The sequence below is a fragment of the Hylobates moloch genome, unplaced genomic scaffold (genome assembly GCF_009828535.3).
Source record: "Hylobates moloch isolate HMO894 unplaced genomic scaffold, HMol_V3 SCAFFOLD_9, whole genome shotgun sequence".
NCBI lineage: Eukaryota > Metazoa > Chordata > Mammalia > Primates > Hylobatidae > Hylobates > Hylobates moloch.
Genome location: NW_026652284.1, coordinates 74,838,985 through 74,865,442, shown reverse-complemented (window position 1 = coordinate 74,865,442; position 26,458 = coordinate 74,838,985). Strand labels below are relative to the sequence as shown.

General features: G+C 42.1%; 1 protein-coding gene across 6 annotated transcripts in view; it reads right to left on the bottom strand.

Moving 5' to 3' along the window:
- Positions 1-19,043, bottom strand: part of DPY19L4 (dpy-19 like 4) — an 83,391-nt gene extending 64,348 nt beyond the window's left edge. For 4 of the 6 annotated variants that reach the window (XM_032760069.2, XM_032760070.2, XM_032760071.2 and 1 more), the window contains exons 1-3: positions 18,920-19,043; positions 12,354-12,464; positions 2,106-2,230 (exon numbers count right to left, since the gene is read on the bottom strand). In XM_032760069.2, the coding sequence (XP_032615960.1) occupies positions 2,106-2,230; positions 12,354-12,464; positions 18,920-18,935 (252 nt within the window). In that variant the 5' untranslated portion in view covers positions 18,936-19,043. Of the gene's footprint in view, positions 1-2,105; positions 2,231-12,353; positions 12,465-18,919 lie in introns of those variants that run through there. The other 2 variants (XM_058443782.1, XM_058443784.1) reach the window with 2 other exon arrangements.
- Between the last annotated feature and the right edge of the window lie 7,415 nt (positions 19,044-26,458).

Below are 26,458 nucleotides of genomic sequence, written 5' to 3'. Positions count from 1 at the left end.
CCATAATAAAAAGACAAGTTTAAGGAGAAAGTCATATTTTCTATTACTGTTCCACATCTCTATGTATCCAGAACCGCAAGTCTTTAATTAGTACTTTGCAAGAGCAGCAGATACTTAATCAGTGCTCTTCACATGAACTTCCAGAGGTACAGCAAATCTTAAAATTCCTACAATCAGGCTAATAGAACTAAGAATATGATAGTAAAAATCACATTAGGAGGCTTTGTGCTTTTTAGATTGAATCAAAATTTTATGAATCTATAATCTTTTAAAATCAATTGAATTATTTTTATGCATAATATGTATCAATTAATACAAAAATAAAAATATTAGAGCACTTTTCACAAAGTTTGATCAACAGAACTTCCTAAAATGTTAACGGATGTTACCAAAAAAGAATTCTGTAGTTAAATAAGTTTTGAGAAAGACTAGATAAAACAAAGTCAAATAGCTTTATTATAAGACTTTTCAGAGTTTCAGTATATCTTATATATTGTGACTCTCCAAGAGGAAGTCTTTTCAGATCTATTTTTCCCATCTTGAGTTTGCTATGGTCTGAATATATGTGTCCTCCTAAAATACATATGCTGAAACCTAATACCCAATGAGAAGATATTTGAAAGTGGGATATTTGGGAGGTGATTAGGTCACGAGGGCAGTTCCCTCATGAATGGGATTAATGTCCTTATAAAAGAGGCCCCACAGTGATCCCTTGCTGCTTCCACCATATGAGGATGCAGCAAGATGATCCCTGCTATAAACCAGGAAGCAAGCCCTCACCAGACACCAAATCTGCCCATGCCTTGATCTAGGACTTTTCAGCCTCCAGAACTGTGAGAAATAAATTTCTGTTGTTTATAAGCCATTCTGTTGTTTATAAGCTTATGGTACTTTGTTATAGCAGTCTGAATGAACCAAGGGCTTACTGATCTAAATAAATTACTTTAAAATATTTTTTTTTATGAATGCAAATACTTGTTTCTAAGATTTCAAAGATGTAAACTCTCAATCAGTGCTTCTCAAATCTACTGGGTATATGAAACACCTGGAGACCTTATTAAACTGTAGATTCTGATTTTAAAGTGGGGTCTGAGAGTCTATGATTCTGAAAAAGCTCCCAGATTCTGCCAATGCTCCTGACCCATACGCAAAGCTTTGTAAAACAAAGTTCTTAATGAAGGCCTTCTAATTTTCAAAGCTTTGGTTATTCTCAGTTCTGCCTATACAACATAATCACCTGAAAATACTTATCAACATACTGATCGCAGCCTGTCCCACTGCCCCTACCTAAGAATCTGAGAGGGAGGTTATCTTTGAAAGCTCCCAAGATGATTCTATCATACATCCATTGTTGAGAACTGCAGTTAATCTGCATAACATTTTCAGGGAAATAATATATGCTACAGTAATAGCTAAATCAAGACAGATATACTCAGTAATTACTCAGTTAAATGTCTTGATGGTGTTAATTAAACCAATTGCTTTAAAATACTCCGTCAGCTTGACTAAAAAATAAGAAAAACAAAAAACCCAGTTTGGGCTCAAAAATTTAAAAACTCTACAAAGCCAAGAGGACTTAGCAAACAAATTTATTCAAGAGTCAAACTATGAAATTATGAATACAACTATAGTGACTGAAGAACCTGTGGAAATATACATGATTGAAAACCAAACACTAAACACAGTAATATGAGGCAAAATCTTAATACTATGTGATGCTTGTTAATCCCTTTCAACCCCCTCAAAAACATTCTAATCATGTGATCTAAAAATTAAAATATTTTAATACTAAAACTTCCACAGATTGTTTCTGAAATGTGAACTATCAAAACTATGAAAAGGCTGACTAAACTCCATAACATTTCACTGTCATCAAAAGTCCCTGATAAGTTAATTGCACAAAGGGGAGCACCCTTGTAGTTTTATTCTATGAAATACACTATTAGTATTTTAAGGTTGATACTGTAACTATATTCTCAAAACAGCTTCTGGAGCATTTTGTTCTTAATAGCCATAAATAAGACAGCACTTGTCATACTTATCATACATATATTCCGGTTCCCTGGGAAAATAACTTTCATATACTCAAAATTCTTTCTTCTTACCTGCCTGTTGGAAAACCAGAATTTCCGTTCATGGTATGCTGATAAGTAGAGAGCATACATCATACCACTAGTAACCGCTGCAAGACAGCCAATGAAAATCTTTGCAAAGCGTTGAAATAATACATCTGAAAAAGTATATTAAAAGTAATCAAAAGGTAATACGTACCCTTGATATGATGTGATTAAAAATGGCATTCTACCTCTATGGTCTTTGTCCCCAAAACCCACAACTCGAGTCTAATTGTGAGAAAAGCATCAGATAAATTCCAGTAGAGGGGCATCCTATAAATATATCTCTCAAACTGTCAAGGTCATCAAAAACAAGAGCTTGAGAAAGTATCAAAGCTAAGAGGAGCTTAACAGACATAATAACCAAGTGTCACGTGGTATCATGGATGGGATACTGGGACAGAAAAAAGACATTAGGGGCCAGGCACAGTGACACTTTGGGAGGCCAAGGCAGGCAGATCATTTGAGGTCAGGAGTTTGAGACCTGCCTGGCCAACACGGTGAAACTAAAATACAAAAATTAGCTAGGTGTGGTGGCGCACACTTGTAATTCCAGCTACTCGGGAGGCTGAGGCACAAGAATCATTGAATCAGGGAGGTGGAGGCTGCAGTAAGCCGAGATCACGAGATCATGCCACTGCGCTCCAGCCTGGGGGACAGAGCAAGATTCCGTCTCAACCAAAAAAAAAAAAAAAAGACATTAGGTAAAAACTAAGGAAATCTGAATATCTGAATAACATGTGATCTTAAGTTAATAATGTATCAATATTGCTTAATTGTAACAAACGTACCATACCAATGTAAAATGTTAAGAATAAGGGAAACTCCATATGTGGGAGAGTGTAATATAGGAACTCTATCTGCTCAATTCTTCTGCAAATCTAAAATTGTTTTAAAAATTAAAGTATAGGCCGGGCGCAGTAGCTCACGTCTGTAATCCCACCACTTTGGGAGGCCGAGGTGGGTGGATCACCTGAAGTCATGAGTTCGAGACCAGCCTGGCCAACCTGGTGAAATCCTGTCTCTACTAAAAATACAAAAATTAGCTGGGTGTGGTGGCGGGTGCTTGTAATCCCAGCTACTCGGGAGGCTGAGGCAGGAGAATCACTTGAACCTGGGAGGCGGAGGTTGCAGTGAGCAGAGATCACGCCATTGCACTCCAGCCTGGGCAACAGAGCAAGACTCTGTCTCAAAAAAATAATAAAATACAAAGATAAGATAAGATAAAATTTAAAGTCTATATTCTGCAAGAGGAAAAAGTTCTAAGATCTGTGTCACAACATAAACATACTTAACACAATAGAACACTACACTTAAAAATGGTTAAGATGGGCCTGGCACGGTGGCTCACACCTGTAATCCCAGCACTTTGGGAGGCCAAGGTGGGCGGATCACAAGGACAAGAGATCGAGACCATCCTGGCTAACACGGTGAAACCCCGTCTCTACTAAAAAATACAAAAAAATTAGCCGGGCGTGGTAGCAGGCGCCTGTAGTCCCAGCTACTTGGGAGGCTGAGGCAGGAGAATGGCGTGAACCCGGAGGCGGAGCTTGCAGTGAGCAGAGATCATGCCACTGTGCTCCAGCCTGGGCGACAGAGCGAGACTCCGTCTCAAAGAAAAAAAAAAAAAGGTTAAGATGAAGCTAAGTGTGGTGGCTCAGGTCTGTAAGCCCAACATTTCCAGAGGCAGGCAGATTGCTTGAGCTCATGAGTTCGAAACCAGACTGGGTAACACGGTGAAACCATGTCTCTACAAAAAATACAAAAAATTAGCCCACGTGGTGGTAGGTGCCTGTAATCCCAGCTACTTGGGAGGCTGAAGCAGGAGAATTGCTTTAGCCCAGGAGGCAGAGGTTGTAGTGAACTGAGATGGCAACACTGCACTCCAGCCTAGGTGACACAGCCAGATCTTGTCTCAAAAAAAAAAGAAAAAAGAAAAAGAAAAAGAAAAGGGTAAGATGGTACAAAAATTAGTCTATGAATATTAAAAAGTAATCCGGGCCGGGCGCGGTGGCTCACGCTTGTAATCCTGGCACTTTGGGAGGCCGAGGCGGGTGGATCACGAGGTCAGGAGATCGAGACCATGGTGAAACCCTGTCTCTACTAAAAATACAAAAAATTAGCCGGGCGTGGTGGTGGGCGCCTGTAGTCCCAGCTACTCAGAGAGGCTGAGGCAGGAGAATGGCGTGACCCCAGGAGGTGGAGCTTGCAGTGAGCCGAGATCACACCACTGCACTCCAGCCTGGGTGCCTAGGTGACAGAGCGAGACTCTGTCTCAAAAAAAAAAAAAAAAGTAATCCAAAGGAATGTAAGACCCAGTATCTAAAAAAAAGTACAGGTTCATTCGGAAATTTTTTTTTTCCTTTCAGGAATTTTTCTTCATTGAAGAATAACTCACTATAAACCTAAAGCCATGTAAAATGTACAATTCAATAAGTTTTGATTATCATGTTTTAAAAGATCACATACAACTGTTATATATGGACACAAACTATTTCTTTTTTAAATTTTATTTTATTTTTGTAGAGACAGGATTCTTGCTATGTTGCCCAGGCTGGTCTTGAATCCCTGGTCTCAACAGATCCTTCCACTTTGGCTTCCTAAAGTGCTGAATTACAAACATGAGCCACTGCATCCAGCCTGTAACTGCTTCTTAATGAAATAACGTAAGACACATTTGGATTTTGTATACAAAAGATGATTCAGTCTTGCTACAGCCATTGAGTATAATAAGCATAATAAAAAAAAATAAGAGACTAAAGGCCTAAAACCCAGTGTTCTGTTACCGAACGACTGACAGTAAAAATCAACTTGTTGATTTTTTTTTTTAGCTAAACTAAAATTTTAGTTATTTTTATAACATTATTTAATACATAATAGTTTGCATAGCATGTTGCAATTGTGCTGTTATGCAAACTATTATAGAGTAACTAATTAAATATCAATAAATAATCATATTCTAAATGTTTGAAAAACACTCTGCAGGCCGGGCACAGTGGCTCATGCCTGTGATCCCAGCACTTTGGGAGGCCGAGGCGGGCGGATCACGAGGTCAGGAGATTGAGACCATCCTGGCTAATGCAGTGAAACCCCGTCTCTACTAAAAATACAAAAACAAAATTAGCCAGGTGTGGTGGCGGGCGCCTGTAGTCCCAGCTACTCGGGAGGCTGAGGTGGGAGAATGGCGTGAATCCGGCAGGCAGAGTTTGCAGGGAGTGGAGCTTGCAGCGAGCCGAGATCGCACCACTGCACTCCAGCCTGGGTGACAGAGCAAGACTCCGTCTCAAAACAAACAAACAAATAAACAAAAACACTGCAGTAAATCCAATGTTAGCATCAATATGATACAAGTGCTTCAAAATTTCTGTTTCGCCAGCATGGTGGCTCACACCTGTAATCCCAGCTCTTTGGGAGGCTGAGGTGGGCGGATCACCTGAGGTCAGGAGTTTGAGACCAACCATGGCCGACATAGTGAAACCCCATCTCTACTAAAAATGCAAAACTAGCTGGGTGTGGTGGCGCATGCCTGTAATCCCAGCTACTGGGAGGTTGAGGCAGGAGAATTGCTTGAACCAGGGAGGTGGAGGTTGCAGTGAGCTGAGATCACACCAGTGCACTCCAGCCTGGGCCACAAGAGCAAAACTCCATCTCAAAACAAAATAAAATTTCTGTTTCCAGTAGCATGTGTAAAGTATCTGGCATGGTTCCTGACATACAGTAAGAGCTCAGCAAATATTTGCTATTATTATTATGCTACACAAGCATGACTGAAAAAATATATGAAATCATTAAAGCAATGTTGAGACAATATGAACTATAAAAACTAGTAAGAAAAGTAATCTAGGGTGGCAGTTTGGCAAAAGCACTTAGAAATTTCTAAATGGATTTCCTGGGAAGTAATGACAATTAATATCCTATTAATCAGAAATTTATAAAAGTATATTCAACCAATTTCTATATATAAATGCCTAACCTTAATATTTTTTTTCAGAGTTTCGCTCTTGTTGCCCAGGCTGGAGTGCAATGGCGTGATCTCGACTCACTGCAACCTCCACCTCCTGGGTTCAAGTGATTCTCCTGCCTCAGCCTCCCGAGTAGCTGGGATTACAGGCATGTGCCACCACGCCTGGATAATTTTGTATTTTGAGTAGAGACAGAGTTTCTCCATGTTGGTTAGGCTGGTCTCAAACTCCTGACCTCAGGTGATCCCCCCACCTCGGCCTCCCAAAGTGCTGGGATTACAGGCATGAGCCACCATGCCCAGCATTACTGAATATTTTACTTTTGTAAGGAGTCAAAGATGGAGTAGACATCAAGCTTTCAGTGTTTGGTATAAGTACATGTATTTTAGAGAAAATAAGGAGCTCTGGGTCCTGGTCTCAAACTCTTAAAATACAACCATTTTAGTTTGAAAATCGAAAAGTAAAGGATCTGACTTTAAGTTGTTAGTCACAAACCAGCCTAATCAGATAACTCCTATGTGCACCAGTCCCTTCATTTGTAAAATGGTGATCAGGCACACAAAATTAAAAACAGATTATAAAACGTCACTATCAGAATATAGAACACAGTTAAGTAATATTTAAGGCACATAAAAAAGCCAATGGTATGTTGATAAAAAAATGCAGGATTCAATTTCACAAAAAGTGAAAAAAAAAACTATAACTACACAGAAAAAAGCCATACTTATGCCAAAATTTTAAGAGTATTTATATCTACTGAAATTATGGATGCAGTTTTTTTTTTCTCTACTTTCCACATTTTCTACCCTGAAAATATATTTTTTTAGTTGGGGAGGAAATACTATTTTGTAGTCGATATTTCTAGACTATTTAATTTTCTTTCTTACATTGTATTTTTCAAATTTTTTAACTTTTTTTTTTTTTTTTTGAGACAGAGTCTTGCTGCATCGTCCAGGCTGGAGTGCAGTGGCGCGATCTTGGCTCACTGCAAACACCACTTCTCAGGCTTAAGCAATCCTCCTACCTCAGCCTCCCAAGTAGCTGGGACTACAGGCATGCACCACCACATTGTCAGCTAATTTTTTTTTTTTTAATTTTTTTATGGAGATGAGGTCTCACTATATTGCCTAGGCTTAAATTTTTTTTTTTTTTTTTGAGATGGAGTCAGTGCAGTGGACATTCTCGGTCATGCAATCTCCACCTCCTGATTCCAAGCAATTTTGTGTCTCAGCCTCCCAAGTAGTGGGATACAGGTAGAGGTCTCACTATATTGCCTAAGCTTAAATTTCTGTGTGTGTGTGTTGAGATGGAGTCTCCTCTGTCACCCAGGCTGGAGTGCAGTGGTGCAATCTTGGCTCACTGCAACCTCCACCTCCCAGGTTCAAGTGATTCTTGTGCCTCAGCCTCCCAAGTAGCTGGAACTAGAGGCACGCACCACCACATTTGGCTTTTTTTTTTTTTTTTAAGTAGAGACAGGGTTTCACCATGTTGGCCAGGCTGGTCTCAAACTCCTGACCTCAAGTGATCTGCCCACCTTGGCCTCCCAAAGTGCTGGGATTACAGGTGTGAGCCACCGCTCCTGGCCAAAATATTTTTAATACACAATATTCACTTCCCTCCTAAGCAAAACACACTCACTCCTCAGGAGAGAACCTGAGAGCAGTTTACTCAGTCTGTAGTTAGGGGCTCACATGTCATTTATTTCAAGACCTGAAGAGTTAAGAGTTCTTTTGAATCTAGGCTGGCAGTTCAACAGTACGCTCTCTCGAAAGCTTAACTAGCAATTCTTCTATGTATTTACCTAACAGAAATGAAAACATTTGTTCAAGGAGACCAGTACAGGAATGTTCATAGCATTCTTATTCGTAACAACTAAATACTAGAAACAACCTAAATGTCCAACAAGAGGAATAGGGATAAACAATTTTGGTACAGTCATGCCCTGCACAATGACGTTTCAGTCAACAATGGACTGCATATATAATGGTGGCCCTGTAAGATTGTAATACCGTATTTTTACTGTATCTTTTCATGTTTAGATATATTTAGATACACAAATGCCTACCATTGTGTTACAAGTGCCTACAGTATTCACTACAGTAACATGCTGTACAGGTTTGTAGCCTAGGAGGAATAGGCTATACTACATAGCCTAGGTGTGTAGTAGGCTGTATCATCTAGTTTGTGTGAATATGAGAAAATCACCTAATGGTGCATTTCTCAGAACATATCCCTGTCCTTAAGCAACACATGACTATATATTCAAACAGTGGAATATACTTAGCAATAAAGGGGAATGAACTATTGAGATATACAACATGGATGAATCTCAAAATGATTATATTTTTTATTTTTTATTTTTATGAAATAGGGTCTTATTCAGTCACCCAGGCTACAGTGCAGTGGCATGATCACAGTTCACCAGAGCCTCAACCTCATGGGCTTAAGTGATCTTCCCGCCTCAGCCTCCCAAGTAGCTGGAACTACAAGCATGTGCCACTATGCCTGGCTAATTTTTGTACTTTTTGTAGAGATGGGGTTTCGCCTTGTTGCCCAGGCTGGTCTCAAACTCCTGAGCTCAAGCAATCCTCCTGCCTCAGCCTCCCAACGTGCCAGGATTACAGACATGAGCTAACAAGCGTGAGCCAATGCACCCAGCCCAAAATATTACATTTTTCAAAGATAACATACTCAGCTGAATGAAAGAATTTGGACACTGAAGTATGTATGATTCCATTTATAATGAAGTTCTAGAACATGTGAAATTGTTCAGTAGTGATAACTATCAAAACAATAGGAATAAGGTACAAGGAAATTTTCTGAGATAATGGAAATGTTCTATATTTTGTTTTGCCTGCATTCACATGTCAAAATGCATTTAATTGAACAACTAAGATTCTGTGCATTTAATTGTATGTTAATTATACTTCATTTTTAAACAATTAAATCACTCATTTTGCAAAGAAAAGAAAAATTGTATTGGTTTACCTACTTGATTTCAGTCAGCTCTATGTCCCAGTAACTATACCTACAAATTTTTCTAGATATGCCACTCTCAAAGGCTAAATTACACATCTTTTCTAGATATGCCTTCTCAAAGGCTTCATTATACATAGCTTGAGTTTATTAAACTTTCGTGGGCCAACAGCTTTAGTTCTTTTTTCCTGTCCTGTGTCCAACAAGATTTAGTAGGAACTACATTAATTTATTCACACATTTTAACAAATTGTACAACAGCTATGCCCTTGATTTGACCTTTGCACTAAGGACTCAGCTTAATCAGCCTTTGTTACTCAAAGTATTTCTCTCTCTCTCTCTCTTTTTTTTTTTTTTTTTTTTGAGACGGAGTCTCGCTCTGTCATCCAGGCTGGAGTGCAGTGGCACAATCTTGGCTCATTGCAACCTCCGCTTCCCAGGTTCAAGAGATTCTCCTGTTTCAGCCTCCCAAGTAGCTGGGACTACAGGCACGTGCCACCATGCCCAGCTAATTTTTCGTATTTTTTTAGTAGAGATGGGATTTCACCATGTTAGCCAGGATGGTCTCTATCTCCTGATCTCATGATCCGCCCGCCTCGGCCTCCTAAAGTGCTGGTATTACAGGCTTGAGCCACTGTGCCCAGCCTCCCATTTCTTGATTTTAACTTTTATTGGTTGAAAAAGACAAACAGCTTTTCCTTTTCTTTCTTTTTTTTTTTTTTTAAATAAAGACAGGGTCTCACTATGTTGTCCAGGATGGTCCTGAACTCCTAACCTCAAGCAATCCTCTGCCTCAGCTTCCCAAAGTGCTAGGATTACTGGCGTGAGCCACCATGCCTGGTTAATAAACTGTTCTCACTTCAACAATACAAGTCCCAGAATTTTGGGATTCTCTATTTTCTTCTTCATTCCCACTTACAAATAGACCAATTCTATTCTAAATCCAGATCTCTTTCCTGTAGTCAAATGCAGCTGTTAATAACAAAGGCACTCTAGTAACATTCTGTTTTGCAATCTCATTACCTAAAATGATAGAAAAAAATAGTATTGTTAACTGTTCACAAGAAACAGTATTACCAAATGTTTTGTCATGACATAATATAGATCTTCATTTTTCCAGCTCTCAAATACAGTTTTCTTGTGGCCAGCCCCTCAACTAGATTTGTAGATTACCCACAGCTTTTATCTTGAGCAAATTTATATATAGGCCTCAACTTTTAGTGCAGAGGAAGCAATCTGAGAAAGTCGTTTAGCCCTTAAGGATGACACATTCTCCAAACCCATCTTTAGATATGGTTATAGAGGAAAATGGAAGAGAAAAGATCTCCAGAGTGTAAAATCAAGGACCATGGAGAACAATGAACTGGGAAACAATTCCCCAGGAACACAACTGGGGCATAAACACAACAGATTCCTTATCTCGGAGTAAGGGGATATCCTGTCCCTGTCCAACAATGTATACTGAGAGTGGGGGGATGTGCAGAAAAGAGTTAACATAGCAGGTCTGAGACCACTTTCCTGAGAAAGGCCTGCTTGCAGGCGGATCACCTGAGGTCAGGAGCTGACCAGCCTGGCCAACGTGGTGAAACCCCGTTTCTATTAAAAATACAAAAATTAACCAAGTGTGGTGGCACATGCCTATAATCCCAGCTACTTGGGAGGCTGAGGCACAAGAATTGCTTGAACCCAGAAAATGGAGGTTGCAGTAAGCAAGATGGAGGTTGCAGTAAGAGACTGCACAACGGCACTCCTGCCTGGGTGACAGGGTGAGACTCTGTCTCAAGCAAAAAAAAAAAAAAAAAAGAAAAATGAAAAAAAGAAAGCCCTGCTTGCAAGGTAGGCTCTCTTGGCTGGCATCTAGGAACTTCAATTTCAGGAGAGTTTCCACCATTCTCTAACTGACAACAGTGCCTATTCTCTTTGTACAAACAATGTAGTTTATGCTTTCTTTCTGGGAGTCAAGAATTCTGGGACATGGTCGGCAGAGGATACCTACATGACCAGCCTCCAATAAAAACCCTGAGCACTGAGTTACTAATGAGCTTCCGTGGTAGATAAAACTTTACAAATGTCACAATTTGATACTGAAGGAAATCAGGCCCATCCCGTGTGACTCTGTTGGAGTGGAAATTTGGAAGCCTATGCCTGGTTTCTTGCAGATTTCACCATAATAGGCCTTTTCCCTTTGCTGATTTTGTTTTATATTATTTGCTATAATAAATCATAGCTGTAGCCTGGGCACGGTGGCTCATGCCTATAATCTCAGCACTTTGAGAGGCTGTGGCAGGTGGAACACTTGAGGTCAGGAGTTCGAGACCAGACTGGCCAACATGGTGAAACCCCGTCTCTACCAAAAATACAAAAATTAGCCAGGCGTGGTGGCGTGTGCCTGTAGTTCCAGCTACTGAGGAGGCTGAGGCAGGAGAATCGCTTGAACCCAGAAGGCGGAAGTTGCAGTGAGCTGAGATCGTGCCACTGCATTCCGGCCTAGGTGATAGAGCAAGACTCTGTCTCAAAAACCAATCAATCATAGCTGTAAATACAACTTCATTCTGAAACTTGTGAGTCCTTCCAGCTAATAACGAAACATGGGGGTGGTCTTGGGAACCCCTGACACAAAACAGATAACCTGTCTTTTTAGTTCATAGATCTCTGGATTAGAATGAGTCGTAGCTGGCCCTGATGTAGGTAAGCCCTTGGGTTCAAGATTAAGGCTGTGACTAGATAAGACAGAGTTTTAGGGTGTGGGAAAAAGTAAGTGTATTTTGTCTGAGGGAGGGAAATAAATCACAAGGACAGGGTGTGGTAAACTATATTATTATTCACAACTATTTTCTCCTTCCCTGTAAAAATCTTTTACATCCCTGCCCACTACCATGTGACCTGGAACACTTCCCTGTAATCAAAGTATACTTCACATCCCATTGTCTGAACTGATTATATGACTTGCTTGGGCCAATAAAAGGTGCATACAAGTGATAGTGTGCCAGGTCAGCAGAAACTTTAAGAGGCATTGCATGATTCTGCCTCCTCTTTTCCTATGTCACAAGAAAAATCTTTCCCAAATACGGATTCCTTCACAACACATAAAACTATGACAGCCAAACTGCAGCCACAACATGTAATATTAATTAGAAATAAATGTTTGTCATAAGCCAGTGAGATTTGGGGGTTGTTCAAAACCTAGTGAAAGCTGAGCATATACTTAATCTCAAAATATGTATATTTAAAATATTAATATAAAATATACTTTCTAGCCTAAACTATTTTTGTAGTAGCACAAATTCCAAGTCTAACTTACATTTTGGAGCTCTCTCAGGAATTGGAATGTCACTGATTTTCTCTTCTTTGGCAGATTCCTTATTTTCTGAAGACTTTGGCTTTTTTCTTTGGCGCAGCTCTACAGGTGGTCCTTAAAATATTTAAGACATTATTGCAATGTGTGTATGAAATTGTTTTAATCTGTATCCTGAGCCAATTAACCTTTATTATTCCAAAGCAAAAGTACCACTAAGACCTATTAGTATCAAAGATAACCTTTTCATAATTATTTTGGCACCCCTGCAAAATTATCTTTTGTCCAAAAAAAGACAATTTAAGTTCCACTCCCCAATCTGTGTTTTGACAATCCTAATAGTAAACCAATACGCTCTTCTCCCAAGATGATGCAATTTTCAAAACATCCTAAAATAAGTAAGCTGTTTTCCAAACTGGGGGTCAAGGTGTTATTCACCTCATAATTCTAGTTACCTTAAAGTATCAAATGCATAATTTATGGTTTAACTGTTTTTTAAAAATCAAAACATAGCCGGGCGCTATGGCTCACACCTGTAATCCCAGCACTTAGGGAGGCCAAGGTGGGCGGATCACGAGGTCAGGAGATCAAGACCATCCTAACATGGTGAAACCCTGTCTCTACTAAAAAAAAAAAATACAAAAAAATTAGCCAGGCATGGTGGCGGGCGCCTGTAGTCCCAGCTACTCGGGAGGCTGAGGCAGGAGAATGGCGTGAACCCAGGAGGTGGAGCTTGCAGTGAGCCGAGATCGTGCCACTGCACTCCAGCCTGGGCGACAGAGCGAGACTCCATCTTAAAAAAAAAAAAAAAAAATCAAAACATAATACATTATCACAAACTAGACTTCTGTTTTTAAATAACCCTGAAAGTTCTGCAGAATTTCAGTGCTGTGTTATCATTAGCATTGTACAATCTTATAGATTTAGGTATTAGAAAATAGGCTGAACCTACAAAGATATCTATGTATAAGAAGGTCTCAAAATAATTTCCCAGGATTAGACTATCTTCCTCTTCTAGCTCCAGTTTTAGAAAATGTGATGCAGAAGTTACCTCCAAACTAGTAAACTAGACTCCAAGTTAAACAGGAATGTACTATGTACAATTTATACTTTTCCTCCCTAGAATTAATCATCTTGTGTGATAGATTACGATACTATAAGTACAGAGTGTTCCTGCCAAGTTATAAAGTGGTACAATAATTTATCTTTCTCATGGAAGTGGAAGACAGTTTTCTTCCTTTCTCTTAGTAATAACTTCAGGCTATGAAATGTGAAAATAAACATAGAAGTCAAAGAAGGAGAAATGAATCAGTTGCTGCTGATCAGATGGATGTTCTCTAGCTTTACTGTGGAAAATGAATAAAATAAACATATCTTAAAATAGCTTCATAGCAAACTTGTATGTTCACTAAAATATCTTTAAACACTGGCATAGTGATAAAAAAAAAGCTGTACATTTAGTCGATTCAGACTGATGAATCTAATGGTTATCCATTTCTATAAACTACCATTTATTCTGTAGTCATGTTAAGTAGTGAAATCAATGAAAATATTTTAAAAGACATTATTAGGCCGGGTATGGTGGCTCACGCCTGTAATCCTAGCACTTTGGGAGGCCAAAGTGGGTGGATCACCTGAGGTCAGGAGTTCGAGAACAGCTTGGCCAATATGGTGAAACCCCATCTCTACTAAAAATACAAAAATCAGCCGGGTATGGTGGTGTACTCCTATAATCCCAGCTACTCAGGAGGCTGAGGCAGGAGAATCAGTTGAACCCAGTAGGTGGAGTTGCAGTGACCCAAGATCGCACTACTGCACTCTAGTCTGGTGACAGAGGGAGACTCCATCTCAAAAACAAAACGAGCCGGGCGCGGTGGCTCAAGCCTGTAATCCCAGCACTTTGGGAGGCAGAGGCGGGCGGATCACGAGGTCAGAGATCGAGACCATCCTGGCTAACACGGTGAAACCCCGTCTCTACTAAAAATACAAAAAATTAGCCGGGCGTGTTGGCGGGCACCTGTAGTCCCAGCTACTCAGGAGGCTGAGGCAGGAGAATGGCATGAACCCGGGAGGCGGAGCTTGCAGTGAGCCGAGATCGCGCCACTGCACTCCAGCCTGGGGGACAGAGCGAGACTCCGTCTCAAAAAAAAAAAAAAAAAAAAAAACAAAACGAAACAAAACAAACAAAAAGTGACATTATTAGAAAAACATACCCCAGACTTCGAGTATTTCTGCATATAAATCTCGGTCAATTAGTAAATATTACTATATTCCTTCCTCATTATGCCTCTTTCATATTCCCCTGCTCTAGGTTAAAGTTAGAAGCAGTCAACAAGAACGCATATTTATGCAAAATCAAATAAAGTCTTCAAAAGCAAATTATTGTTTTTAATTTTATTTTAAAAGAATATAAGGGGAAGATATAACTACAAGAACTTTCCTTTGTAGGTACACTTGCATGATTAATCATGTAATAGCACTGGACTATAAAAGATCTATAATATTATATTTTCCTGATTCTAAGATGCCATACATTTGAAGATACTACTTAATAGGTTTTTCAAGGGGAAAAAAAAAAACACACTGTCATACTGAATGCATGCACTGATTTTAAGACATATCAATTTTAGTGGCATTAAACTGTAAGAGCCAAAAGTACGACTCGATAAATACAGTATTCATTTTAGCTCATCTCTTCAACCTTATCCCTAAACCTAACTTTTCATATAATTTCATAATGGAAAAACAAAGTCACACATCTCTAGGTGGAAAAAAGCAAAGGCCAAAGCAATGGACAAATGAGATTATCAGTTCTGACAGGAAAGCTCTGAGATGTAATTCAGGTTTCCTTTTCACTATCTTTTTTTTTTTTTTTTTTTTTAAATGGAGTTTCACTCTTTTTGCCCAGGCTGCAGTGCAGTGGTGCCATCCTGGCTCACTACAACCTCCACCTCCAGGTTCAAGCAATTCTCCTACCTCAGCCTCCCGAGTAGCTGGGATTACGCCCAGCTAATTTTTTGTATTTTTAGTAGAGACAGGGGTTTCATCATGTTGGCCAGGCTGGTCTCAAACTCCTGACCTCGTGATTCGCCCGCTTTGGCCTCCCAAAGTGCTGGGATTACAGGCGTGAGCCACCATGCCCGGCCACTCCTTTTCACTATCTTATATTTTTAGCATTGTAAAGAAAAAGTCAAACTAAATGAAGATGATTACACATCCACAAAAGTAACCTGCTATTTCAGACTTCAGTCCAGTCATCTTCATATGAAATAGTAGGGCTACAAACAGGCTTTCAAATGTCCATCCAGGCTAGACATAGCAGTTTCCAAGTGAAATGTTAATACTGCTCTACTCAAGGTTGTCACTTCTTTCTTTGCTCTAACATTGCTTTCAGAAAGCATAAATATAAACACCCTGGCCCTCTATTGCATCAAGGAAGACATTTTTTTTAAAGACCAGATTCCCAGAGTATTTACTTGGACAATGAAGAGGATCTAAGTGAATGTGAATGGTAAGCAAGATGGGACATGGAGAACACCTGGATACAAGTAAAATATACAGACTATTTAGTCTAATTTTAACACAGCGAATAAAAGATAATACGAATTTTTGGGGAAAAAAGTATAGAGTGACAAATAAACATAAAACACTCAGAATGCTTGGCACATAGACAGGTTTGCTATACGCATTATTATTACTAGCGTTATAATAAATGAAAATTTACTCAGTCATTGTTGACTATTATATACTTGCGTCTAATAGGGTATGAATACAAATATTTATGGAATTAAAAATATGTTGAATAAAGCAATATTTTAATAAGTTACAACCCATTAATTGTCCCATATAAGATGTATTGGCCGGGCGCGGTGGCTCACGCTTGTAATCCCAGCACTTTGGGAGGCCGAGGCGGGCGGATCACGAGGTCAGGAGATCGAGACCACAGTGAAACCCCGTCTCTACTAAAAATACAAAAAATTAGCCGGGCGTGGTGGCGGGCGCCTGTAGTCCCAGCTACTCGGAGAGGCTGAGGCAGGAGAATGGCGTGAACTCGGGAGGCGGAGCTTGCAGTGAGCCGAGATCGCGCCACTGCACTCCAGCCTGGGTGACAGAGCGAGACTCTGTCTCAAAAAAAAAAAAAAGATGTATTTAACTGCTTTCGAATTATATGTAATTCTACAACCAAAAATCATTTATCATTTTATTTATTTTATTTTTGAGAGGGAGTCTCACTCTGTCACCCAGGCTGGAGTGTAGCGGGGCGATCTCGGCTCACTGCAACCTCGGCCTCCCGGGTTCCAGCGATTCTCTTGCCTTACCCTCACGGGTAGCTGGGACTATAGGAATGCGCCACCACGCCCAGCTAACTTTTGTATTTTTTAGTAGAGACAGGGTTTCACCATATTGGCCAGGCTGGTCTCGAACTCCTGACCTCGTGATCCGCCCACCTTGGCCTCCCAAAGTGTTAGGATTACAGGCGTGAGCCACCGTGCCCGGCCTTAATTTTATTTTTTTTTTAGATGGAGTCTCGCTCTGTCACCCAGGCTGGAGTGAAATGGTGCAATCTCGGCTCACTGCAACCTCCGCCTCCCATAGCTGGGACTACAGACACTCGCCACTCCCCCCAGCTAATTTTTGTATTTTTAGTAGAGATGGAGTTTCACTGTGTTAGACAGGCTGGTCTCGAACTTCTGACTTCAAGTGATCCACTCGCCTTGTTCTCCCAAAGTGCTGGGACTACAGGCATGAGCCACCATGCCCGGCCCATTTATCATTTTATATCACATAAGTAAAATTTACAAAACGGTACAATCTTTTAATATTGGCTCCACAGATCTATTTAAGTACAACCATAGTCTAAAATAATTTTTCACTTTGCATGATGTATTAAAGACTTTCAGTATTGTAGTATTGGTTTTTTAATGCAGTGTTAACTTTTTTAATGCTTTAAGCATGAATGTACTCATAGGAACATACAAGCTAGTATATCAGCCTACCCTCATAAATTTGCAATTAGAAAAGAAAAATACATCAAGAAATATTTCAAATGATAATATACTGTAACCACAGACAGAACCAAGGAAACAAACGGAATTACATTCTTTCTCACTAACGACAAAGAGCTTTGGTTTTGAAGCTGTTTTTAGTTAGAATGTCTTAAATTCACACCAGCTTTAACACTCTGAAAACTCAAGAGGAAGCAAATATGAACCAAGCCTGCATAGGGACAGGTCAGCAAGTCACAGATCAGTAAACATTTCTTATACTTAATTGTTAAAAATTGCTTTCCGCTGAATTCTTTAAACTCCTTCCTTGTACTCTTGATTCAGAACGGCTTGAGTCGGCTGGGCCCGTGGCTCACGCCTGTAATCCCAGCACTCTGGGAGGCCGAGGTGGGCGGATCATCAGAGGTCAGAAGTTCAAGACCAGCCTGACTAACATGGAGAAACCCCGTCTCTACTTAAAATACAAAATTAACCGGACGTGGTGGCGCATGCCTGTAATCCCAGCTACTAGGGAGGCTGAGGCAGGAGAATCGCTTGAATCCAGGAAGCGGAGGTTGCGGTGAACCGAGATCGCGCCATTGCACTCTAGCCTGGGCAACAAGAGCGAAACTCTGTCTCAAAAAAAAAAAAAAAAAAAAGGACTTGAGTCTAAATTAGATCAATTTACTATCACATCCGCAGCTCCACTCATAAGGTAAAAAGTTGTTTTCCACCAGAATGCAAAAATCTAACTGCTTCTCACTTCCTGAAACTAGTAGGGGTTATCATGAAGTTACTATGCCATGAGTATTCCTTGTATTGTTTATCACTAACCGATAAGTTTTATCTAACTTCCCATTTTTGTCTCATATTGATCATTTTCTATAAATAAAATACTGCTGAATCAATTACTTATCTTAGCATTGATCCTGAAGGCGTCATGGAAACCTTTCTCCAGCTCACCCACTTTGACCCTCAAAGGCCTCCTGGCCTCATCATCTCCCAAAACTATAATACTTAGATGGCTCTGCTCTTTACCATTTTCCCCTAAACCTAAGTGAACTTGGCTTTCTTCAGTTTCTGCGTGTTCACCCATTCCCAATTCATCTTGCCATGTTTATCCCAAATCCCTGTCTCTTTATCCCCCTGGTGAATGTCCCCTCGCCCCCTGTGCCTCTGGCTTTGTCAATATCCACAGCCCTTTAAAAATTGCCTTCCAAATATGCACTCAGTACCTAAACCTGCATCTTCCAAACCAAACTGCGCCTCCCACTTCACCAGAAATCTGCTCAGGACCCCCCTCCCTCCCGAGCACTCCCCACACAGCTTTCTCTCTTGCTACGGATTCCCAACTTTCAGCTCCACCTTTGCTTCCCAATTCGGCCGACAAAACTTCGGGCCATTTGCTCCGCTCTCCTGAATTTCTCCGCAGCCCTCCGCCAGGCGCCGCGCTCCTTCCCGCCCTCCCCGCGCGGCCGCGACCGCGACCGCGGCTACCAGCAGCTCCAGCCCAGACCTCCAGCGCCCCCGCCCCTCCTTCCCGAGACCACGGGCGGCCGTTGGCGCGCTGGACCCCGCGGCAGTCACCTTCTTCCTCCGCCATCGTTTCTGCGGAGGCCAGGGTGCCCTGCGGCTCCCGCGCGGCCCGGACTCTCCCTCCCTCAGCGTCGCCGAACCCCTCGGCCACCGGGGGCCCGCTCCTGGCCGCCGCGCCCCCACTTCCTGACCCACCCCCCTCCGGTGTCGCCGCCAACCGCGTCCCCGCAGGCGGCCCGGGAACCAGAGTGTTAGGAGAGGGGAGCGGCCGGAGCGCTTCGCTGGGGCGCTGGGGCCTGCGCGGGCAGGAAGGAGACTCCACGCCGGGGGCGCCGCCCACAGCAGCAGCTCCTGGCCGCCGCCTCCCCTGGAAAGCGAGACTGGTGGGTCTCGCTGCAGCCCCGCCCCTCGTCCTACTCTTCCCAAAAAGTGAGGGCGTGCTTTCCGCCACTTTTGTGACTCCGCGACTTAACGAGTCAGAGACGATCATCAGCGACGCCTCCCAGGTCCAGCCTCCATTCCCGCCCCATTTTACACGGAGGAAACTGAGATCTAATGCGGTGGAAGTCGCAAAGCCGGTCAGAGGCAGAGGTGGAACCCGGTGCTCCGGAACTGCCATAGCTGCCTGCGTTCTCGCTGGGATTTCAGCAAAACGTTCTCAGTTGGCGCTTTGGTTTAGTAGGCCACTTGACCATTACAAGAAAGAAGCTTGTGCTTGGAACTTGTTTTAAATCACCAAAACTGGTTTAACAAATACGTTGCATTTCATGATATTCTGGGGGTGGGGCGGGGGGAGATAATACAGTGGTCTGGGGGAGAGCAGTGTGCAATTAGATATTCCACAGCAATAGGAAATAATTTTAATTTGTTAAACTGTGTTTTAACTTTCATTATGTCTAGCATTCTTCAACAAACACCGGGATCTTTTCCCCACAGTGCTCAGAAGTAAATTTAGTCAATGAAATATACCCATTTTAGATCGGGAGAAACAGGCACGAGAATTCACTGAAGTCATGGGGTAATTATGGACACCCCATTATTAGCAGGCAGCAAGATTCTCCTAATAGCACCTTTAAGTTAGGATATTTGGGGAGAAGCTATCATTTTTCAGTGATGTGCAGAAACAGTTCCAGGAACTTTTTTTTTTTTTTGAGACAGAGTCTCGCTCTGTCGCCCAGGCTGGAATGCAGTGACTCGATCTAGGTTCACTGCAACTTCCGCCTCCCAGGTTAAAGCGATTCTCGTGCCTCGGCCTTCCCAGTAGCTGGGACTACAGGCGCAAGCTACCATTAATTTTCATATTTTTAGTAGAGACGGGATTTCACCATGTTGGTTGGCCAGGCTAGTCTCCAACTCCTAGCCTCAAGTGATCCGCCCACCTTGGCCCCCCAAAGTGCTGGGTTTACAGGTGCGCACCACCACGCCAGGATAATTTTTTGTATTTTTAGTAGAGAAGTGGAGGGGTGTGGTTTCACCACGTTGCCCAGGCTGGTCTTGAAATCCTGACCTCAAGTGATCCACCGGCTTCAGCCCCACAAAGTGCTGGGATTACAGACATGAGCTACCACGCGGGGCCTCCAGGAACTCTTTTTATGTCTGGTTCCCTGTAAAGATGTTTTTTGCCTTAAAACAACACTGTACCAGGAGTTAGAAACAGTGGACCAGAAAATGCCTGGTGCCAGGGCCAAGAGAGCACAGAATATAAGGACCCTGAAAACCACAGGATGTGGTAGCGTCCCTGGACATGAGCAACAGTACCTGAGTACCCTGCTTATCAGATCAGCTGACTGAAAGAGCTGCACCTCTTGGAAAACATACAGTGGCTATTGAAGTCTGCTGTTTTCTAAGTCTAGAGTCTTAATATCCTATAGTTCCTTCACGGTCACCTCAAGATGACTAATGGACTAAATTTTAAGTTTGCCTGACCTCTACAATAACAGGGGAAAGAAAAATGATAGAAAAAAAAATAGCTTCTTAAAATAACAAATGGAAATATAAGATAAGATAGAGATAGTTATTCCCTAGTAGAAATATTCTTCTCTTGAACCCTAAAAACCCACATTAGGGCCGGGCACGGTGGCTCATGCCTGTAATCTCAACACTTTGGGAGGCTGAGGCAGGCGGATCACCTGAGGTCAGGAGTTCGAGACCAGCCTGACCAACATGAAGAAACCCCATCTCTGCTAAAAATGCAAAATTAGCCGGGCATGGCAGTGCATGCCCGTAATCCCAGCTCCTTGGGAGGCTGAGGCAGGAGAATCGCTTGAACCTGGGAGGTGGAGGTTGTGGTGAGCCGAGATCATGCCATTGCATTCCAGCCTGGGCAACGAGCGAAACTCCATCACACAAAACAAACAAACAAAAAACACATAAGGATAATGAGAGTGGGGCATCTTATTCTCAAACCAGTGTAATCTTACTGCGAGAAAAATAGGCTGTTTTTATTAAAAATCTATATTTCATTCAAAAAGAATAGAACCTGGACTACTCAAGATGTTGCCTTGCAGCAGGCATTACAGCTGAGTTTTCAGTAGGCCATTTCCTAATTCCTAAGGCCAGCTGTTTCCAGATGGCTAGTGGACACATGGTCGTAAGATGATTTCAGACGATACTCTGATTGTTTTATCACTGTAAAACCATGGGCTGCTAATTTCTTTTTTTTTTTTTTTTTTTTTTTTTGAGACGGAGTCTTGCTCTGTCGCCCAGGCTGGAGTGCAGTGGCACAATCTCGGCTCACTGCAAGCTCCGCCTCCCGGGTTCACGCCATTCTCCTGCCTCAGCCTCTCCGAGTAGCTGGGACTACAGGCGCCCGCCACCACGCCCGGCTAATTTTTTGTATTTTTAATAGAGACGGGGTTTCACCGTGGTCTCGATCTCCTGACCTCGTGATCCGCCCGCCTCGGCCTCCCAAAGTGCTGGGATTACAAGCGTGAGCCACCGCGCCCGGCCTAATTTCTTATCCCAGATGTGAAGGAGCATTTCATTACATTTTGCCTCACCCTGACCAATCCTAAAGAACCCAAATTTTCCCAAATTGTCTTTTACTTATGAGCTATTCAAAGAGCAGTGTGATTTTCTGCCTTCTCTATAAGTTTGAAGACCCCTTCTCTATGCAATGGATATTTTAAGGACATAATGTGAAATGTTCTTTGTTTTAAAAAGTTAAGTCTTTAGCAAATGTAGTTTAGGAGGCTTTTATAGTAAACTGAGTAAGAAAATAAAGGCCTGGTATGAGGCAATGAAAATAAAAATGTTCAAAGAGAATGAATTCAAAAGATGCTGGAAATGAAATCTACAGGGCCTGATGACAAATTGGATGCGATAAATGATGAGTCGAACATGATTTCTGATATTTCCATCTTGAAATTAATCATGTGCTTTCTATGTGCCCAGGAAAAAGTGCTGCCAAGGTATAAGAACAATATAAAACAAAAGGCCTTAAAACTTCTCTACTAGAAACCAAAAAAATACATTCAGTCTATTTTAAAACATTCTTCTGGGGCTGGTCGAGGTGGCTCATGCCTGTAATCTCAGCTTTTTGGGAGGCGAAGGCCGGCAGATTGCTTGAGCCCAGGAGTTCAAGACCAGCCTGGGCAACATGGTGAAGCCCCACCTCTACTAAAAAATACAAAAAATAGCTGGGTGTGGTGGTGTGCACCTGTAGTTCCAGCTACCTGAGACGCTGAGGTGGGAGGATCACCTGAGCCAAAGAGGCTGAGGTTGCAGTGAGCTGTGATCAAGCCACTGTACTCAAGCCTGGCTGAGAATGAGACCCTGTCAAAAAAACAACAGCAAAAAAACAAAAAACAAGAAACATTATTCTGACACATGCTTTACCTCATTAGTAGTAAAAGAACATAATTAGTTAGAAATCCTTGTGTCGGTTCAGCTTTTCTTCTATAAAAGATATGGAATCGTGTTTCATCTTTATTATGTAATAAAATATCTGTTGATTAAAATCTTTTTTTTTTGAGACGGAGTCTCACTCTGTCATCTAGGCTGGAGTGCAGTGGTGCCATCTTGGCTCACTGAAGCCTCCACCTCCTGGGTTCAAGCGATTCTCCTGCCTCAGCCTCCTAAGTAGCTGGGACTACAAGCGTCTGCCACCATGCCCAGCTAATTTTTTTATTTTTAGTAGGGACGGGGTTTCGCCATGTTGGTTAGGCTGGTCTTGAACTCCCGACCTCAGGTGATCCGCCCACCTCCGCCTCCCAAAATGCTGGTATTACAGGCATGAGCCACCGGGATTACAGGCATGAGCCATTTGGGAGCGCAAGGCGGGCGGATCACCTGAGGTCAGGAGTTCGAGACAAGCCTGGCCAACATGGTGAACCCCATCTCTACTAAAAATAGAAAAAACTTAGCTGGGCGTGGTGACAGGCGCCTGTAGTCCCAGCTACTCGGGAGGCTGGGACAGGAGAATTGCTTGAACCCGGGAGGCGGAGGTTGCAGTTGCAGGCTCCACCCCCCGGGGTTCACACCATTCTCCTGCCTCAGCCTCCCGAGTAGCTGGGACTACAGGCGCCCGCCACCTCGCGTGGCTAATTTTTTGTATTTTTAGTGGAGACGGGGTTTCACCGTGTTAGCTAGGGTGGTCTCGATCTCCTGACCTCGTGATCCGCCCGCCTCGGCCTCCCAAAGTGCTGGGATTACAGGCGTGAGCCACCGCGCCCGGCCCAGGACATTTTTTTAAAAAACAATATAGTTAAAACTACTCTAGGTAGAGATTTTTGATCAACTTGGTCATATGAAGCAATACTCATAAAGCAAAACATTATTGGAACTAAGTGGCCTATTATCAAGTTTGTCCCAGGCAAAGCTTCTATGCTAGAAAACATAGGTTGCTGTCTTTGTACCAAGACTCTTGCCTGTCTTCTTTCAGATAGTAAGCCCTTTAAATATTTGTGAATTATATTAGGGTTTCCAGATAAAAAATTCAGGACACTTTAGCATAAGCATGTCCCATGCAATATTTGGGACAGGCTTATACCAAAAATGAGTTGTTATTTATCTGAAATTTCTATGTAATTGAATATCCTGGGTTTTGTTTTGGTTTGGTATTTTCTTTTTGCTAACTCAAACAACCCTATTTATAGGGATTGAGACTGCCACATTAGAAGACACCTGCTATTAATTGCACTTAGGCCTTCTTGGTACATGTAAATGGTGGATTAAATACTTTCTTATTTTGAAAAAGGGATGCATTTGGATAGCAGGTGGACTCTGAGTACCTCAATGTCCAATGATTCAGAAAAAAATCTGCTATTCCTAAAGCCCTGACAGATGAAGTTGTTTCTGCTGTTTTTCTACCCTACAAAGAGCTTAGGCCAGACCTGAAAACTCAGGCCAGATCTAGTGCAGTCCTGGAGCTGTCCCTGAAGTACTCTCTGCCTCCCGAGTAGCTGGGACTACAGGCGCACGCCGCCATGCATGGCTAATTTTTATATTTCTAGTAGAGACAGGGTTTCACCATGTTGGTCAGGCTGGTCTCGAACGGCTGACCTCAGGTGATCCGCCCGCCTCAGCCTCCTAAAGTGTTGGGACTACAGGTATGAGCCACTGCCTGTATGGATGTTTGTCCCTTCCAGTCACATTGAAATGTGATTCCCAATGTTGGAGGTAGGGCCTGGTGGGGGGTGATTGGATCATGGGAGCAGATGCCTCCTTAATGATTTAGTACCATCCCCTTGGTGATAAGTGAGTTCTCAGTTCATTTGAGATCTGGTTAAGAGTCTGGGGCTGGGCAAGGTGGCTCATGTCTGTAATCCCAGCACTTTTGGAGGCTGAGGTGGGAAGATCTCTGGAACTCAGAAGTTCAAGACCAGCCTGAGAAACGTGGCAAAACCTGATCTCTTAAAAAAAAATATATATATATATATATATACATACATATATATATATATATATACACATATATATATGTATATATATATACACATATATATATGTATATATATATACACGGCTGGGCGCGGTGGCTCATGCCTGTAATCCCAGCACTTTGGGAGGCCAAGACGGGTGAATCACGAGGTTAGGAGATCGAGACCATCCTGGCTAACACAGTGAAACCCCATATCTACTAAAAATACAAAAACAAAATTAGCTGGGCATGGTGGCAGGGGCCTGTAGTCCCAGCTACTTGGGAGGCTGAGGCAGGAGAATGGCGTGAACCTGGGAGGTGAGCTTGCAGTGAGCCGAGACCATGCCACTGCACTCCAGCCTGGGCTACAGAGCAAGACTCCATCTCAAAAAAAAAAAAAAAAAAAAAAAAAGTACATGGACGTTCATTCTGTCTACTTTTGTTTTCCTCGAGAGCTGGAGAATGCAGGGAGAGGAAGACTATACACTTAAGAGGTGGAACTTAAGGTTCTTCCACATATCCCAGTCCTCTTTTCCCTCATTCTCCCATCCTTCCCCATCACCCTTACTCCACTTTCTTTTGCCAGTTTTCTTTTCTGCACGGAGAGAGCAGCTGTACCAGGTGCTGTACCAAGATGAATAACACTAGCTTTGCTCAGGCGACTTTGATTCTACTTAAGGTAGGTAATAGCCTGAACAACATTAAATGCCTACCAGAGATATTAGAGCAAGGAAAACTTGGGTGAGGACTCCAGCTTGTCTAGAGAACTTTATCATACGCGACGGCAAAGACCAAAAGTATTAATATAAAATGGCTTCTTTCTTATAAGGTGATGCTGGCAAGGACTGGGCTGAATTTCCTGGGTTAACTAAGCTACACTCAATTAATGCTTATGAAGAACATACTGGGTGAACAGAAATATAGACATTTGATGTAAATGTTACGAAGTAAAAAAAAAAAGTGCTAGACATTGAGAGAAATATAGGTACAGCATTAATCCCTGCCCTTGGGGTTATAATCTAATTTCAGAACTGAAACACACTAACAACAGAGTTTGCATGTCAAGTGATACTGATAATGTATGTTGCTATAAAATGTTAGAAATTTTTTTTTTTTTTTTGAGATGGAGTCTTGCTCTGTCACCCAGGCTAGAGTGCAATGGCATGATCTCGGCTCACTGCAACCTCCGCCTCCCGGGTTCAAGCGATTCTCCTGCCTCAGCCTCCCAAGTAGCTCAGACTACAGGGGCCTACCACTGCACCCGGCTAATTGTTGCAGTTTTAGTAGAGATGGGGTTTCATCATCTTTGGCCAGGCTGGTCTCGAACTCCTGACCTCTTGATCCACCCGCTTCGGCCTCCCAAAGTGCTGGGATTACAGGTGTGAGCCATCATGCCAGGCCATCTTGAGTAGATTTATCACTGATAGCTTTTATACATAAGTTTGGAGAAAAACCCTACCACTATCTTAGGAAGAGATGGCTTATCTATGTACTTCCATCAGTACCACAATTCTTCTAATAACAAAACAAAAAAAAAATCACAAACATTGAGATTAAACAGACAAGTTTTATTATCAAATGTTAACTCTACAAAAACTCAGTAGTATTGTAGTAAGCATTACTGCCTATCTTAAAGTCTTTCAGAGCTTTGGACAGCTTTGGGCATCTTAAGGCATCAAGTATACAGAAATTTCTTTTTGATCTCAAGTGCCAGTTATTACCAATTTTCA